The sequence below is a fragment of the Parambassis ranga genome, chromosome 13 (assembly GCF_900634625.1).
Source record: "Parambassis ranga chromosome 13, fParRan2.1, whole genome shotgun sequence".
Classification (NCBI taxonomy): Eukaryota; Metazoa; Chordata; class Actinopteri; family Ambassidae; genus Parambassis; species Parambassis ranga.
This window is the reverse complement of record NC_041033.1, coordinates 8,287,204-8,306,790: the sequence shown is the minus strand read 5'-3', so window position 1 is coordinate 8,306,790 and position 19,587 is coordinate 8,287,204. Positions and strand designations below refer to the sequence as shown.

At 41.5% G+C, this 19,587-nt stretch overlaps 1 protein-coding gene across 1 annotated transcript in view; it reads left to right on the top strand.

Moving 5' to 3' along the window:
• The window catches only part of dner (delta/notch-like EGF repeat containing), a 40,120-nt gene that overhangs the window by 4,726 nt on the left and 15,807 nt on the right, over window positions 1-19,587 (top strand). Inside the window, exons 2-4 of the mRNA XM_028419922.1 lie at window positions 16,163-16,507; window positions 16,595-16,692; window positions 19,112-19,275. Coding sequence (XP_028275723.1) covers window positions 16,163-16,507; window positions 16,595-16,692; window positions 19,112-19,275 — 607 coding nt within the window. The remainder of the gene's footprint in view (window positions 1-16,162; window positions 16,508-16,594; window positions 16,693-19,111; window positions 19,276-19,587) is intronic.

Here is a 19,587-nt window from a genome sequence, read left to right as displayed (position 1 = left end):
GCGGACCGTGCTACCTTTGAACAGGAGCGCTTGCGGCCAAACACTTTGGCCATTTCCATATCACACATCACCTGCTCTTTTGATCTGCACAAAGTGCTTGCTTGATGGGCCAGACACAAGAGATGGTTTGCCATGGATACAAGCATTTCATATGCAAACACAACTTGATTGTTGCCATGTTGCTTGTTCATTGGCATTTTTAACTCCACATGGTAATATCATAGGTATACGGTTCAACTAGTGGCTCACTAACTGTCTGGTCACGTAGGTGTTGTGTGTGCCATCTAGTGGTGAGGATGCAGATTTGCAGTTAAGCGGCGATGTAGGTCACGGCCTCGCAGTGGTGGCCATAGTAACAGACACAAAAAGTAAAGATGTAAAATGTTCTCTGAGCAAGGCCATATTACAGTCAATGTGATCAGGAAGTGGGTTTCATTGAAATGTTCATGCTGCTCTACAAGAACTGTGAGCCCGACGTGAGGTTCTGATATTTGAAAACGATACACGAAATATAAAATAATACTAAAAAGTAATAGACTTCAGATCACAGGTGATAAACAATGGGTGAAATTTGAACCTTTCTTTGCTCTTTGTTGATATGTTGATGTGAAGGTATCACACTCGCAAATACACTGATGCTTTAAACATAAATAATATTTTTCATATATTTTTTTTATTTTACTCTGCTCTCCAGCAACAATACAAAGATAAATTCTGTCTGACTGCTGTCACGCTTCATCTGTCTAATCAGTTGCTGCTGAGCATTCTTCAATCTCTGCTTATACCTCTGCAGCCATTTTATCTTTTCAAATCACTTCCACTCATCATAAACTGAAGTTATCTCTCCTGGCTCTTTATTTTTCACTGAGTCTTGCCGTGGAACTCCCCACTCTGCCCTGAATAAAAAAAGAATTATTACACTTCTCACATTTGTTTCATTTAGGTTTTGTTTTTTAATATTTTGTCTGCCCTCGTTCCTATTTTTATCTTTAATGGAGCAGTAATTTGTGTAAAAAATTTTAAAAAAGCAGAGCAGCTCTTACTCAGCACTAATTCAGCCCTGTAATAACCCTCCACTCCATCATTGTATACTTGTAATGATTAGTCTTGTTGTTACTGCTGTCAACGTGATGAGTGTGTGCGGCAGGAGCGAGGTGTGTGTGACACGTGTTTGTTTTTTGTGTGTCTGTGTGTGTGTACTTCTCTAACTTTATAGTGCTTTGTTAGCCCACACATTTGTTTTTGTGTGTGCAACAGTTACACACTGCCACATCCCAGACAGAATAAGAGAACATAAAAATAGTGACATAAGATCAATGCAGCTGTCTGATTAGTGCATCGGCCTCGTCTTCAACTGCTCCTGGCAACTGTCAAAAAGAATGTGATGACAGTGTGGCAGATCTGTCACCCTGTTATTGAGTGGTTTAGTGCAAAGTCAAAGAAAAAAAAAATGAAAACAGACACAGGAAGGATGGATGAAATGATATGGCAATTTTTAAAATAAAGAACAGGGTGGATAATATAACAAGCTGTTACTATGCAACACGTAGTGTGTTCTATACAGTATGTTTGCCATTGAGTGTGTAGAGACAAGCATTACACACTACATAGTGGACCTAATATGGCCATCATTGCATCAGTCACGGCCGTCATGCATTGTGCTCTGTTTTTTTAATGGTGTCAATCCAGCAAAAAGCAAACACATAAACGATGCCATGAGCTCACCACAGACTCCTCCACACACACCTCCACACAGCCACCTGTTGATTATTAAACCAGTGACATCACACACATGGGTGTTTTGGGCACATTTCTGTGGCTACATTGACATAATTTTCCCACACAGATCAGATTTGTCTATCTGGACAGGTCACATGGCCATGAATCATATCTGATGTAGGACCGCCTCCTATAATGACTCCAAAATCTGGATTAATCTCACTGCATGTGTATGCAGACCTAAAAAAATCAGATTCAAGTCTACACTGGTAGTGTGGATGTAGCCCTCGAATGTAGAATAATACTATATACAAAATACTGTTTTTACCCTCTATTCTTTATAGTGCTATACTATTGCACCATTTGATTATTACTCTTATTAACCAGGATTTTACTGCAGCAATTAGTAGAAATTCTGTAAATTTGCTACAAACAATGTAAAAAAATAATCTGTCATTTGTCTAACCTTCTGAGCTGTACGTAACTATTAGGCTGTTGGATTAATAGTGAGCTTAGAAATTAGTGTTGTCTCTCTGGGATGGTAGAGTAGAGTAAATGTTCTTAAGGGTTTGTAGAGATGACTTGTTAGAGGAAACCAACCCTCAACCCAAAACAAACTCTGTGTCGGAGGAGAGTGACAGCAGAGCTGCAGCATCCTCTGCTCCGCTGCCCTCTTTCCTACAAAAGGAGGTGACTTAGTAACAGATGCTGAACTGACTCCTGCTCCCTCCTCATACATTAGTTGTCACTGAAGTTTATATGACAATATGTCATTTAATGAGGCCAACTGGGATACAAGCAAGCACACTGTGGTGTGTGTGTACTGAAGTGTGTCATGAACGTCTTCTGTCAGACGCAGACAATAAATGCCGGCTTAATCCAGAAAAAATCCCTTCAGGAGCAGAAGAGCACCTCTGACAGAGAGAGAGGAGAGAGGAACAGTCACCAGCCGCGGGCGTTAGACACAGAGATTAGCTGGTATTAACAGCTGGGCCTGTCTTCCAGTTGATAGGAGAGACGTGGTGAAAAATTTGGCTCTCTGTTGGGGATTGTGGGGGAAATGTATTCATCAAAAAGTACACAGAGAAGAATAATGAAGAAGTTTTCCCTCTCTCTTCCTTGACGTCTCAGAAATTTGGAGATACAGATATAAAAAAATGAGCATTACCTAATCATTAGTTATACAAAGTGTTACATGTCCATGTTCTTTCTGTATGTAAGGAGCATAATGAGATTTCTATGATCCCATGTAGTGTCGTCTTTATGACAGTGTTTCATTCTGTGCGAGCGGCAGTGAGTGTTTGGTCGGAGCTGTCGGGGGTAGAATCGAACTCTCTGCCGGCAGGGATCGATCATGTCTGGAGCGTCATCTCCTGCTGATTCATCCACCTCCAACAGTTCCACTCTGATCACATCAAACCTCATTGATCAGCAGTCAATCGCTGTTCATCAGTGGGAGGTTTTTACAGATTTACGAGATTGTCCTCGTCTGGGTTTTGAGTTTGCAACTTTTTATACAAAAGTTTTCAAAAGTAAGATGTATTTCAGTGCCTAATATTTATATTAAAGTAGTGTAAGAGCTAGGAAACAAGATATTCAACAAGAAATCCTTTATTTCATTCACTAATCACATTTTCTTTCTGATCCCACTACTGAATGCTATCTCAACAAAACACACCGGTGATAAACAAAATAAAGATACACTGTTATTCCCAGAATTCACCTGGTTTTTAATAGTATTCATTGGACTAGTGGTGCACAGTACCCAGAGTGCACACCTCAGGCTGTGTAATCCTCAGTTCTGGCTCTGCACCAAAAGACACACAGTGATAAATCCATGCAAGTTCTAGAGATAACAGAACATTCAAAATGTTGGTCCTGCCCCTGAGCTGTCCTCCATGTTTCAGTGAATTTTTAAGCAACCCTGTTGTTGTCAGCAAATGGGACCAAAAAAAAAAAGATGTTATTACTGATGTTATTACTAAAAAACTTCTCTGTATAGAATTTGGTGTCCAGGGCTCAGACAGGTGGTTCATCCAATCACACAGAAGTGTTGTTATAACAGCACCATCTGCTTTTAGACAATTGTTCTGTGCAACAAAACATCAGGTGCCTGGAGTTTACACCCTGGCCCGCAGACACAAAGGTATGTTGGGCATACTGATGATGAAATTTACATCGCATGAATCATTTGGCTGCCATGTCCACCTTCTTAAAAGCTGATGACTTGCAGTTTTCAGTTCAGTTATTCATTCATTGAAGGTATTAACTTGAAACTCCCTGACAGAGAAGTGCACATGCAGAGCTGTGTGACTCATTTCCTTCACACTGAGGTTCTCACTTTAAACATAAAATATTAATTCCATATTTGGACGTTCGTTCTCTTTGTAACATTGTAACATCCTGTGAATCATATTTGGTATTTCAGCTCAGATCCTCCTTCCTGTCATCCTGCTCTCTCTCCCCTCTCTGATCATTCTGTCCTGTTTTGTAGGCGTGCATTGCAAATCACTTGTCAGATGGTCCGGAGCCGCTCGAACAGAATGAAAGTGTCACAGCTTCTAAAAACATTCTCTTCCTCTTCAGGGGCCGGTGGGAGGAGAGCGATGATACATGTCCAGTGTTGCCTCCTATACTATCAGACCCAGTTTTCTCTGCTTATGCCCCCCGTTCCTCTTCTGGGGGTTTCTATGGCAACAGAGAAAATGACGAGGGGATCCAAAAGATCAACAGGTGCAGGAGTACATAACACTAGGCAGAAAATGTCACAGCCACTTCCTGTGCACATTGTTCAGGACTTTTGTTGTACATAACAAATGACATGACCCGCTTTGAGCACACAGAGCTATGACATGTTGCTCTTTTGTATGATCCAGTTCTTCGTGCAGCACAGCAGCCTCTCTGCTTCTTATGAGGCAGTTAAAATGAATGGTGATCATTCACGTCTGATTCTTTTTGGTGACAATGGGAACAGGATGTTCCACTTGTAGAATTTCAGTGACTAATTCCCTGTGGCAGCAGGACCAGACCCATTTATAGTCTGACAGGCAGCAAAGAGGGATTCTAGTTATTTTAACATCTGCTACATACAGTAGCTATTTAAAACAATAAGATCTGACCTGAAAATCATTTGCTCCGTGATTTAGATGCAGAAAACTGCTTTGCTTTCACGCCAGCACCCGTTTAATCATGTCAGCGGTAGGTGTCACCTGTTTCATACAGTGGATATCTTGTTTTGTAAGGAACCTTCTGTGTATGTAGGTCAGAGAGAACAGTGAGCTTCTAGATCACAGAATGACATCCATCTCCAGCAGCTGTGGCCTGACAGAAACACAGACACACACACACAGTTTTATGTCGCATTAGAGTGTGTCTGTACTGCAGGAGAACATCTGTAATTTACCTTTTGGAAAAGCACAACACAAACTAGCACTAATTTGCTATAATGTGTAATAACGAATGTTCCTCAGTAAGCCGGATCACAGTGGGTAGTAACTCTTCATGCAGAAGGTAATGAGGAAACAGCGTGTCACAGGGAGAGACAGCTTAAAAACCAGGAGGTGGGCTCACATCCAAATCCAAAAGTCCTCTGTGCTGCACAGTGGAGCTTGCATCTCATTTAATGCTTTAAAGAAGGTAGGAAAACACAAACAGCTGCTGATCCAGTGGTGTGTTTGGGCGATAAACATTTACAGCTACCTGTAGCTGTGGAAGAAAAATACATGTATATTCTTGTTTTTCAGGACACATAGCTACACCAACACTAGTTAATATGTGTTAATGTGTGTGGTTAATTTCTGGTGATAATATGGATGTGTTAAGCACATCTCTCAATGTGCAGGTGGTGCCATTTTGATAAAGAATGCAGATATTGCAACCTTTGTGGCTGACACAGAATGCTCCGGTATATCCATTTTTTTTTGGGCCCACTAAATTCAAACATATCTTTTAAACATGCTCACAGGTGGCTCAGTTCAGCGGAGGCTGACTCTGGATCCATGTTCAATGGTAATGTTAGCTGTAAAGGACAGGAGGCCAGTGACAGTCTATCTGCCGCCGTGCTGCTGCCGAACATGAGCTCTGCTATCACTGGAGCCGATAGAGACACCTGATTTGTTTAAACTTCAGAGATAGCAACACAATCCATATTTTTGCAATGTTTTAGTCAAACTGTATTCATAAAAAGTAACAACAAACATTGTAGTACACGTTTTTGTACTTAAGTATAAATACTTAAGCAGTAGTAGTAGTAGAATAAAAAATCTGAAGATGAACCATTTAAGAAAAGTCATCTCTTCAGTAGACCTATGTGCAGGCAAAAACTGACACAAAGCTGATATTAAAGTCACTGCTCATAACTATAGTGCAGTGAAGTGTCCTCTTATCTATCAAGCAGACAGCCTGTCGCTGTAATGTGAAAAAGCCAAACAACAAAAAAAACTCTCTGTCTATCTGTCAGGGCATCTCCTGCAAGAGCAGCTACGGATAATTTCACAAAGAAAGCCTTAAAGCTCCTGATCCATTTTAGTCTCTGTCTGATAGAATGAGACAACAGACAACTGTGTCCCAGTCCTCGAGAAGAGAGTCCCCTGCAGCCCCAGCTCCACTTGGATAGGTATAAATAGAGCCTTGCAGCAGCACCTCTCTGAAATCATTCCCATCTCACTTAGTATTCTCTTTACTCCTCTCCTCCTCCTGGTTCTCTTGCTCTCATTTCCCTGCATCAATCCTCCTCTATTGCTCCGTCTGGTTTGGTACATGGCAGGGATTGTCTTTTGAGGAATGATGTCAAGCATTTGCGGAGGGTCGCATACATGGCTAGGAATGCAAGAGTTATCCACAAAGTTTGATGGGGAAAGAAAAAGATGTGTGCTGATGTTAAATGTGTGCATCAGATGGAGATTTATGAGCATGAATGGCAGTTGCACCTCATTAACATCTTTCCTCTGCTCCTGCATTTACATATATTTATGCATCAAGGCAAAATAGAATTTTATCAAGGTGCTCGACCATTTGTGCAGGCCTTGTGGATCCACATTTTGAAAGAGGAGTTGGTCTTTGAAGCCGCGGGGGCCAGGAAGTGATGGGGAAGTTTGAGAGCGAGGGAGGGATGGCAGACGCTTTGATGTGCAGAAATAGACAACATTAAAGACCCACTGACAAAAACACACTTTCTGGCCACTACACAGGCACCGTCCTGTGTTACTGGAGGCTCAGGCAACTTGGATGAATATGAAGCGAGATGGATGCAGATGGTTTTCATCTCAGAATGATCTGGGATTATATTGTGAAGCCATTTTTTTAGTACAATTATTTATTGGCGGCATGGTTTCATAGTTAACGAGGAGAAAACGTGCATCGTGTGTGTCCATGTTTTCTGTTTCTTGCAGGTAGAGATGGTGCCTCAGCAATACGTGAACTGACTTTCTTATGCTACCTACACTCCCCAAAGTTTTGCTCTGAATATATTTTAGAGTTTGGCTTCAACATTGTGGAACTACTCTGTTTGTATGGGATACCTCTTTATTTCTAACACACCTGTAATCGACCCTAATTTTCTCTATTAGAAGATAATTGCTAAGAGCTTTTAGTGCAGCGTTTTGTTGTCATTTGGCTCATTCTTTTAATTTCTGACCATTTTTTTCATTCCATTGTATTAATGTCACAAGTTAATTATTCTGTCATCACAAAGTTCATCCTAACATAGAGGTTTATGGGAATTCACTTTTTTTGTAAGCCTCAAGTGGCCATTGAAGGTACTGCACCTATGGCACTTCTTAAATGTCTTCATTTTTGCAATAAACAAGCTTGATATAGCTACTGTATCTATTCATTATTTTTATCCTGAGGCAAACATCTTGTGCTTTACTGACTGAGCAGATTCAGCAACAAGTAAAAAAGAACTAATAATGATCAGCATTTAGGGAGTCTTCCTGGCTGCTCCTGGTGTCACTGTCCTGCTTTAACCCTGTCAATCCTCCCACAGAGAGCTGCACTGGCAGCTGACAATCTTCATTTCAGTTTTGCCTCACACCCAAAATGTCTCATAACATAAATGTGATCAGATGCGAAAGACTACGACCTCTTAGAAGCACCTAAAAGTAAAGATGCATGTCTTTAACTGAAGAGAGGGAGATAGTGTTAAGTGTTTACTTGAGGAGATCGATGCAGCCGAGCGCCTGTATTGACAGTTCATGGTGTTAAAGCTGAAGAGGTGGGCTTTTTCTTTAAAGGACAGCTGACAATATTATAATTTTACAAATCAGTCTGACAAAACAACAGCATAAATAGAAACAGCTTTTCATCTTCTATTCCCATCCCCAGCTTCCCAGTGGAGGTCATTAGACTTTCTACTGGTGTCATTTGTTACACTGCATGTAAAAAAAAGGGTCATTAAAAAAAGAAAAGAAAAAAAATCCGTTTCTCTTTTCAGCTCCTGCATTCGACCCTTCTCTTTAATTATGCGTTTTATTTATTAAAGTACTTGGGCTGAGTTCTGATGTCTTTGGAACTTGTTCGCACTTCATCTCTGATACCAGTCGACAGCTGTCACTCTCTTCCTAGCTCACAATTTGATTCATGTCTTTTTGCTTTGCACTAACCAGGCAAAGGCCTAAGGTTTTTTTTTTTTTAGTTTTAACTCACACTCCCTAAAATGGGTCACTGGTCTGTTTCTGATGGGTCTGCATTTGACAACAGCATTCATATATTTTAATGAGCTGCAGTCTTAGAAGCTAACATAATTATCTAGTTTCACTCGCAGGCTTAAATGATTAAAATGTTGTTTTGTTTGTATGAGAGTGTCTCTTCAACATGTATTCAGCCATTACACTGAGTAATCACAAAAGTTTGAGGACATGCTTCCGATTCAGCTTCTCCTTCATCCATGACTGTGCTAGAAATGGGAAAAAGTCTCCAGGTGAGAAGACGTGTCTTTAAGCAGCGTCTGTGCTGACAGCAGAGGCGATGAGGCTGGATCATGAGGGGGGGTTTCATGCTGGGTGGGTTTCTGACTGATGGGTGTAATAAATGATAACAACCATAACGTCTGCCTGGAATAATGACAGGAAGTAGCGCTCAAAAACTCTGCATTACCCAAGCTTTGAATAATGTGGAAGTGATCAGACAGGATAAGACAAAGGCAGTAATTACTTTTTTACTTATAAATCTGTCTGTCAGAAAAAGAAAACTCACCTTAAACACTGACAACAAACCCAAGGTTGAGTTTTCATTTTATGTGAGCTGCTGTCTGTGGCTGCAGGAGATCCTGTCAGTCGGTTTAGTTGTCAGCATGACACCAGGTTGCTGTGAGACCATCACTGCTTCTGTAACATGGAAGTGATACCACTTCCTGCTATATTGCCAATAAATATTTACATTTTAAAGGCACTATGTTGCCCAGAGTATTTCATTTCCGAAAAGAAATTCAGACGTACATTTTTCCAACCATTGGTGCACAAGCTCCAAGTCAGCAATTATGTTATTTACAGAAGTTGAAATTAACAGCAATAGCTTAAAGTATTCAGCTCTGAATCATCAAGCCGTTCTCTCAGCTACTTAGCTGGTTTTTCATCACTTTATTATAAATTGAAAAGCAGCACATATTAGTCTCTCTTGCAGAATTGTTGATCCTCTTACTATCATTTACTTGTGAACAAAACTGCCACTTTTCTGTCAAGGAGAGAAGTGCCTGCTGCCATTTTGCCTCAGTGTAAAAAATTGAATACAAAGAGATTTGAAAACTGAGCTGGTTGGATAAGATAACATAATTTAACTGTCAAAAAAAATCAATTTAGTAAGGCTGTTATTTTCACCAGGCCTGTTCTGACAGAGTCCTGTTAGGTTAATGATTCTCATGACTTCGTTCAGACTGTGATCATCCAAGTCTCTGCTGAGAACGAAATGGTGGAACAACTCAGAGTCTTCCGCTAAGGAGTGTCCTTTGTCTTTGAGGTGGAGGTGACTCCACCTCAAAGACAAAGGACACTCCTTTGAGGACAACAACGTTCACATTTTAGACAGGGAGGAAAGGTGGTATGAAAGAGGAGTCAAGGAAGCCATCTATGTTAAGCTGGAAAAACCTTCCCTTAACAGAGGTGGTGGCCTCAGACATCATCTTTCTACCACATACAATGCAGTGATTCCATCCATTCCCAGGAAGTTTGCACATACTCACAGTAAGAACAAAGGGCTGTCAACCAGTCCCCCTCCGGCAGTCTCATAGTCGTTAGCCAGTCGTTAGACACACCTGGCCCAGTCAGCCAGAACATCACAGGTAAGTATGGAAACATTTAGTGCTATTGTTGTTAAGTTTTTTAAGTTTTACCCAGACCCACCCACATAGGTCTGTAACCACATATAAACCATGTTTCCCCACCAAACAGTTAGAACTGATGAAGCTGCTTGGATGAGCAGCAAAACGTCTTCTAGAAAACTCTACAAGTCCAGACGCCTTGCTTCAATCTTCTCTAAGTCCTCAATGACCTGACAAGAAAACCCATGCAGGCATAGGGAGAAACAGCAGCACCACTGTGCCACATCTCACATCAAATCAAAAACAGAAAAACAAAAAAGACAAAAAGAATGATGCAAAATAAAACAAAGAATGAACACAAGGTGAAAGAGTGTGCTTAAACCACCTCAACTATCGTCTTCACCACAAAACCCCAAACTATATGAAATCAAATCAAATATAAAAAAGAATGACGAAAATAAACATGAGGAGGCAAAGAAAATAGAAAAAGAACAAAGAAAAAGAAAACATAGAGGACAAAGCAGAGAAGTGAAAGAAACCAGCTTAAATCAACAAATGTTACTCATACATCAAAGTAAAATGACTTTTTTCCTTACACTGGTACCAATTCGCTTCATATAAAACACAAATTAACCAAAGTCATACACATAAAGCAAAGTTTCTGTGTGAGTATTACTGAGAGCAATGCATAAAGGCTGCAAGGTCAGACTATAGAACCAGGTTTTCTGAAGGACAGCTTTAAAATGTAAACCTTGCTTGTTTCCATCTCAGCAGTGAGTCTAACTCCTGCTAAATCCAAAGCATCATTTAACATGAAGTGACTCGTTCAGGATTGTCTGATAGGAGCTTATTTCTTCTACATTTGTTAGCAGAAAGTAACCGTCTGTCATCCTTCCTGCATGCTGATTATTTGCTCTCCAGGACTGTATTTCCTCTCAGGGTTTAAACTCTTGTGTCTTCATCACTGCATCGTCTGAACCTCGTCTCTGCTTTGTTGGCTCTTTACTCTTCGGTTTATTCGTTCTTGTTTCCGCCTCATTCGGTCCGTTTCGCCTCCTCAGCTGAATTCCCTTCGCCCATAAATCAGGGATGCACAGGAGAAAAGTGCACATTTTTCCTGGGACATACAGAGAAAGGAGTCACGTGCAGTTTATTTTTCACCTGATTAGAACAGCTAATTATGTTCTTCTGGCTTTCTGGGTGTATTTATTTTACGTCTTTATTTTGTACAGTTTTTACTATCAGATCATAAAGGCCTCAAATCTTATGAGAGGAGAGCGTACTGAGGGGGAAATGAGTCTGTAGAGAGATGATTTCCAAGTATTATTTTGTCACTATCATGAATTAAATATTTTGTTTTAGCTGAATGGTAGTGCTCATTATGCTCTGCACATTGGAGATAAAAATGCTGCTGGCTATATGAAAGTTTAATTTGGTTCATCTAGCTAATTGCTGTGTGATTGATTATATAATTCCACAGTATTTGTTCCTTGGCTGTTAGAGCAGTCACATAGTTGTTATTCCAGTGTGTGTTTGTGGTACTATGGCCTGTTGCAGGGTTGTGCAGGGTTGTGTTTTCTCTTCAGCCTCATATTTCCTGATATTTGCTCTGCTCCTGTGGGATTACACAACTCACAGAGATGCTCCCATTTCTCTCTGTAGCCTTGAATTCAGCAGCGCTGAACGCTTGACAAATACTCATCCGGTGATAAAAAGAAGATAGATCTAGATCAGATGCATCAATTTTTAACGACCTCCCTTATTAGTTAAACATGAAATATAAGACCCTTGTACACACGTCACATGAATTTCACATGCTGATATTCCTTCAGGTCAGACCGCAGTGAGAGCGAATGTATCTGTTCAGGTCCTGATCCTGTTATTTGCTGGCGAGTCTTTTCATGAGGGAGCGATTAAAGAAATGCCATCGGTTCCTGTTCTCCCTCCACAGTAGGGACTGATGTTAGTCTGACAGAGGGAGGTAAAATGGTGATAAATGGCCCAGATGAGGAAGTAAGTGGATTATTAGATGGATTGTCTCTCTGCAGCAGGATGATGCTCTTTGGTCAAATATTGGGAGTGTGCATGCAGGGAACAGGTGGGGTGGAGGTGTGAACACACATAGTACTGTTTACAGTATTATGTGCTAATTGCTCTCACGTTACCTAGCTACTGTAGCTATGGCAACACCTCTTGATTGTTCATAAGGGAGCTGCAGAATAATTTCAACCTGCTGAGTGACCATTTTAAGGATCTCATTGCTTTTCCTGTGATGTGGTGTGTGTATGTGTGTGTGTGTGTGTGTGTGTTTGTGCTAGTCTTCCTCCTAAAAAATGCTCTATGGTCCAAAAAAATACATATTATGCTGTGGTTAAAATCCACCACATTAATTACTCAAATGGAAACTTCAGGGTTGTAAAATGAAGCACAAGTGCAAAAAACTGCAGTTCCTCAAAAGCCCACTTGAGGCATAATTCATCCTCATAGACGTTTATGTTAAAATGGCCACCTTTACAGCAGAAAAAAAACAGCCTGGTACAGAAACATGAGCAGCACTCTTCGGCTTCTGACACCTTACATTCACCATCTTATAACATGGCAGTTCTGATCCCTTTGTGAGTGGGTGACTCAGCTTTTATCATTCTTTCAGATCAAGCTGGTTCTGAGTGTGCGTCTGATTCCATCTTAAAGCTCCGTCAAGGCCTCTTTTTTTTGTAGCATCAAAGGTATGTGTTAAATCACACATAAACCTTTATATGGAATAATGCCCATTGACTTCAACACTACCGCCAAGCTGCAATAAAACTCAGCTTACCCCCTGTGGACAAAAGTCACATAACAAAGCTGGTGGGCAGCTTTGCAGCAGTTATTAATGTGCTGTTTTCAGAGTTTGGAAAGCAGCGTCTGATTTCTCTTTACTGCCAGGATTGACCTCTTTGCTGAAGGTGTGCTCGTTAACTCTAAAGCCAACCAACAGAACAGCCTGTAATGCTTTAACACTTTAGCGCAACAATGGCAAACAACCTCTCTTTGACTAACAGTACATATGACATGTAACTGGGGACCGTTACTTTTTACCAAGCAAATTTCTCTTTCTTAAATAAACTTTTTTAACTTCAATAAAAGTTTTCTTTGCTACCATGATGGCGAATCCAATCCTAAGTAGAAGACTTTATGCTTATTTAAATGACCATTAAAATGTGATTAACTACTATTAAAAACACAGGTAGACAAGTTGATAATGTGATGTTGTCCTGCTGAAGTTTGGAGAGCTGTGTGACCACTACACCTCACTCAATTGTACTGGTCCTTTACCACACATGCACATTGACACAGGAACTCACATAAGACATATGACACTTTAGGCAATACATGATGTCTTTGGACCCGATTATGCCATAAGAATTCTCCTCCTCACCAATAAAATCCTTAATAAATGTGAGAATTTGTTCATCACTGTAACATCGTTAGTTATCAGAGGTTGTATTGAGCCTGTAGGAGAACCGTTGCTCAGTGAGTCTGTCACAGTCAGCGTTTTAGGTGTTGGAGAACTCACAAAGAAAACTTTCTCATGTGTGCTCTGCATTCTCTGCATATTCTTGTTTTGTGCATCTAACATTTTTAATTATGGATGTGTTTCGTGTTTGGAGAGTGAGCGGTCATGTGCGTGTTTACATCACATGGTGATGTTCTAAATCAAGAAACTAGCAGCTGCTGACTTTCCACATTCTCTCGCTTCCTGTGGTGATTTTATATTTTTATGCTGCAGCTTGTTTTGTTCCTCTCCTTTCACGTCTTTAAATCCGGTGAAATTAAAACACAATGTGCAGAAATTCATAATATATGCGATCCAAGTGCAGATGCAAAGTGAATATATCTGTGTGTGTGTGTGTGTGTGTGTGGCTCATTCAGCCCCTCCTCTGGGATAAAGCGATGACGCCAATGCATCACATTGCTGTTTCCCTTCGTCCGGCTGTATTGATCCGTCCTCCTCAGGGCCGCCATCTCAAATTAGCAAAATAGATCACAGCACCTTTGCAAAGCAATTAATTTGGCCTCGGAGGATCTCTTTGTCCTGTTTGTTGCTGCATGTGTGGAATTTAGATAAAGGGGCTAATATGGGTTATTATCAGCTGCTTAGAAGGAATTGATTCACATGGTTTGCTAGAGCCAAGGGCATGTGAGCTGTTTGCTACAGCAGAACAACAAGCAAAATGATGCTGGAAGATGGGCCATAATACATGAATACTAATGCCACCATGGATAGCAGAGCACGTCATGCTCATTGCATAGCTAAATAACCTTATGTGAAGTCTAACTAGACAAACTGTGAATCTCTACTGACCTAAATATATATACTAGAACTGAAAACGACAAACAGAAGATGACCTTACACCTTAAGGCTCTCACAAACAACATAAATGTCATTTTTCTTAATTAATGGAGTAATTAAAATGTAAAGTAATGTATTGACACATACATTAAACACTGGACACTACTTAAGGGATACCCAATCTAATGCACTCCAGTATAAAAGCTCAGTCATAAATTGCACCGAGCTGTCAGAGGTGTTACTTACAAGGGGTGGTAGATATGTTTGTGACCTAGAAGGAGATGGATTTATGCAACTCAGCCCTGTGAGTGATTATCCATCCATCCATCATCCGAACCTGCCTTGTCCTGCAGTGCAGGGTCACAGGGGGGCTGGAGCCTATCCCAGCTATCTACAGGTGAAAGGCGGGGTGCAGCTTGGACAGGTCACCAGTCCATCACAGGACACTGTGAGTGGTTATGCACACTGTTGTGGGGACACAGCTTTGTCTGTCTTTAAAGACAGTTCTGACCTTTTCGCACTGTGACCAGTCTGCGTTTTTCATTGTGCAGCAGCAGCCCCATGGTGTTAAAGAGAGTTTACTTCTCTAGCACTAGAAAACAAAACCCACTGACCGGTGCATGTTCTCAGAAAGTTGAACAGAATGTTTAGATGCTGGTTTAAGATGATATTGTTCAGCCCCGCAGAGGTCCTCTAGAGCACTGTTTGTGGATGGAGACTGTTGGTATGGAGGAGAAAAAGGTCACAAGCTGGACTCTAATGCTTCCTATAACACAGACCAGCCAGCACTGCTGGTCTCTAAAGGTTGATAAACTCAATACCCAGTGCCGTTAGTGGAGATAAGAGCAGCGAACTGTGGGAGGACCAGAGAGTGGCATGTGGGGGCTGATGGGACTTAAAAAGTTTGATAGAGGCATCGTGAGTAAAAAACCTGAGAGAGCTTAGCACTAATGAGCTGTGACTTGGTCGCGTAGCGAGAGAGAGCGCGGACTGTTAATGATGCTTTGTTGTTGTGCTCCTCACATACATACGTTCACATGCTCACATCTATATGCACCAAGGGAGTCAGTGTGAGCATCATTACCATGTCTCTGTTCGCCCTATCTCCAGCCCGGCGTTTTGTTTTTCTTCCGGCTTTATTAACACTGCATCTGACCGCATTCAAATCAGAGCAGCTGGAGCTGCAGATACCCCAACTTGTTTCAGAGTATTTGCCAAAAACAAAAAATAAGAGGCAGCAGGATTATAGACGCTCTTAAGCCATAAGAAGGCTTTGAATGCCAAGCAAAAGGCAACACTGTGTCAGTCAGTAAGTATTGTAAGCTTGGCTTTGTCCTCTTTCACCTTCAACATCCATACCCCAATGTTTTCTCCAAATATGATCAATTATTGATGGGGGAAACCGGCATGAAGAAGGCTGTCAGGGTGCATTTTTCTCATTGCTGGATGATGGGTGAAACCATGTTCAGGGACAGAATGCTACTGTGTGTGTGTGTGTGTGTATGTATTTATACTGTTAGAGTGCAACACAATTTATTAGAAACACAGAGTCCGAATGTAATAAAAACAAAAGACAGGCTGTAAATGTGGAAGCTGAGTCAGAGAGCAATAAAAGAAGGAGCTGAGCTGGAGGAAAGAGTAAGATCACTGCACATTTGGACTACTTACAGTGTTTTATTAAACCATTTATATTGAAGCTGGCTCTTTTTTAGCTGTAAAATTTGACAACAGGTGACAGAAGGTGCAGAGGACAGCAGTGCGGGCAGGACAACAGCTGGAAAACACATAATTATGTTGCTACTCTGTTCTTCTCTCTGTTATTTACTTTCTTTTATTTGTTTTCTCCATTATCTCAGTTTTTCACAGACCCCTGTGCCAGCAGCCCCTGTCTCCATGGCAACTGCAGCCGCAGCGACGGCGGAGAGGAGGGGGAGCCGGCCTACACCTGCGAGTGCACCGAAGGCTACGAGGGGGAGAGGTGCGATCAGATCTTATTGGACCTGCCGCCTGCAGACTGGGACCTCGCCACCCCCTCTGCCCCTGAACTGGCCACCCCTGTGGCCTCCACGACCATAGCCGCCACTCAGCCGCCACAGCCAACCACCATCTCCACCACCACCACACCGGCACCTCCCACCCTGCAGCCATGGCAACCCAAACCTGGGCAGAGGCTGCTGGTGGTGCCGTGGGAGGCAGATAGAGTGAGAGACCTTGGGCACTAAATTTAAGCTCCTGTGGGTTTTTGTCTTTAAAATGTATAAAAAGATCACGCTGTGTGTATGTTTCAGGTGACTGAGGGTCTGCACTGCGTGAGTCCTGAGCTTTGTGAGCTGACTTCAGGAACTCTGACTCTGTCTCTGGAGGTGCCCGAAGAGACGGCTGTAAAGTAAGAGTAACATGAAGCACCTTTTATAACTGACAGCAGGGATAAACATGGCATGATGGCCCCGGGACAAATCCAGCTGTGGGCCTGCATTTATGCATGTTTATCCCCCTCTGTTTGTGTTGTGCTCTATCCTGTTGTTTTTAAGTATTCATCAATTTACACAGCAGTCTGTAGATGACAGCTTCACTGACCAAACGTATATTTATTCGCAAACATACACGTTTGCAGCGTGACAGGAAGTTTGATGAAAGTTATTGAAGAAAACACCTCCACCCAGAAGATGAAAGGGAATCTGTTTACATTAATTCATTCATTTAGCAGCTGTAGTCCTGGTAATGAGTGTTAACGATTTAAGCTATTAAAATGTTTGATAGATACTCTGTGGTGGACAATGCAGACAGTGTAGGTGTGTTTACAGTGCAGAAATTACAATCTAACCACCCTCAGCACATTAGCAAAACTGTGTTTTTATCTGCAAACATAGCTTTTAACCTTCCACTTAAATTCCCTAATATATCAACTTACCACTGTATTAGTCGCTGCAGATGCATTCTTTCTTTTTAAAGCTTGTTTGCTCCTTAACTGTGCTGCAATTGGTCCGTAATTAAAGGTCAATGAATTACGCAGAAGAAATGGTGAAGGTGAATGCTGCATGTCCTCGATGTTGCTCCTCATTAAGATGGTAGGCACGACTCTGGGCCCTGATCACGAGCTGTGTGTTAATCAGCTGCTGCTGCTTTGTTTTCATACTGTATAATCACACGCGGCACCTGAACGCACAACCTAGGCACAGGCAGGCAGTAAAGGACATTCACACAGACTCACATGCAACAATACCAAGGGGAATGCTTGAATGTAGAGCTCCTGATAGTCATGTAATGAAGCTTTGCATGCCGCAGTGGCAGAGGGAGGTGGTTCTGTCTCTACGGACACTCTGTGTGTGTGTGTGTACACAGTATCACTCATTAGAATATTGACTCTGTTTAATGAAACTGCTTTGAAACACTAATTATTTTTATTTCATTATAAATCTCCTTTAATCATTCTAAAAGCTGAGATAAAATGAAATCAAACAAATCCTTCCACTTTCATTTTGATGAAGTATTTACATCAGCACATCAGAGCACTGAATCTGCCCCTTTTAAAGTTTTTAGTGACCTCTTAGGAATTCTGCTGTTGCACTGGTTTTATTTACTTGGATCCTTATGGTTCATGGTTTGGGCCGAATGCATTGGGAACAGATCTTAAGGTTTTGTCTCTAATGACATATATAATACAGGTTGTTTACAGAACTACCTCACAGGCGTCACATGGTTCTTTCTAACTTGAAGTAGCACCAAGATATCAGAGCTCCTCATGTTGCCCCTCAGGCTGAGCTCAGACACCCAGCAGAGTAAAAACTCATTTCAGCTGCCCGTTGCCTGTCCACCATCTTATTATTATTTCGGTCACTGCGCAGAGCTTCACCTTCAAGCTCCCACTTTACTGCAGCACTTTGGGACTACCAGTGCGTTGATCCACCAGTGCTGCTCTAACTTACCCTCACTTTTTTGGGCTTGACCTTAAATATATCCTTATATATCCTAAAGTGTTTCACGTATTTCTTTATCACTCACTCACTATTTCTTAGCTGTCCACTTAAACTAAGAGAACATTAATCCACTTTTTAACAAGTGGAGCAGCTAGTTCTGCTCTTTCCCTTCCTTTAGTAAAGCATTTTTCTGCTGCATTTCCTTAAATGAAAAGCACTGTTGAGGTGATGATAATAATTATTGCTCTCGTACGTTGCCGGCACTCATTACGACAGATGCACAACAGCAAAGGCTGAGAGGATAATCACAGATTGTTTGATTTGTTTTAGTTAATATGAGGGTGATTATTTCAGGTGCGGGAGTGAGGTTAGAGGAGTCCTCAGAAGCATTTAACTACGAGGAGCATCACTCAAGCTGCTGAGCATCCTGGCTGAGAGATTTCAGTTCATCCTGCTGTCACTCACAGCAGTGTGATGGAGAGACAATGCAATGCTACAAACCATACAGTCTGTATTTCACAATTCACAATTTAGATGCATAAATCAGACGTGATGATGGTGCCAGGAGAGACTAACAGAGAAACACGGTCCTTAAATCCTCAGCCATGTGTCCTTCAGTACTGTCCATGTGTGCAGGATGATTTTAATGAAAGGACAAAGATAGATATTATACATAATAATAAGGATGATGTGTGTGGATTGGGTTCAGTACATTTCTTTCTGATACCATCCATTATTTACACTGCAGTGCAAGCTGAAAAAGCAGCTGAAGGTTTCATAAATAAAAATCAGTTCATGGTGATGGGGTTTTCAGCCAAACTGTATTCCACAGTCACCAAACTTTCTTGCTGATTCTCCTTCATCTTTTTTATGTCTTTTTCCAAACAGGGTGGTGGTGAATGCTGTTGGAGCTCCGGTGCTGTGGAGAGTGAATGAGGAGGGTTTCCTCCGTTCCTCCATTTTGAATGGCACTACAATGTGGTTTCTGCAGGCCCCCGATGGGCTGGTTGTGCCCGACCACTCGCTGCCCCTGGGACAGAACTACTTTCTCAGTAAGTCCCAGCTGATATGATAAAGAATATACATAGAATGCTTTAATGATTATTCTGATTTTTTCAAGTCAAAAGAACCACAACAGCACACTGATCTCAAAATCCAACATGGCTGCTCTGTGTGTCAACACAGTTGTTATCAGCTGATATTGCTGCTACAGCTATTGTACTGCTGTGGCGTCACATCATTCCCAGTTTAACCCTGTGAGGGAAATGGAGCTAAACATCGGAAGGTTAGCACAGTAACTATTAGCACTATCAGCATCACTGAATATACAGTACACATGCATGTGTGGGCCTCTCCAGGGTAGA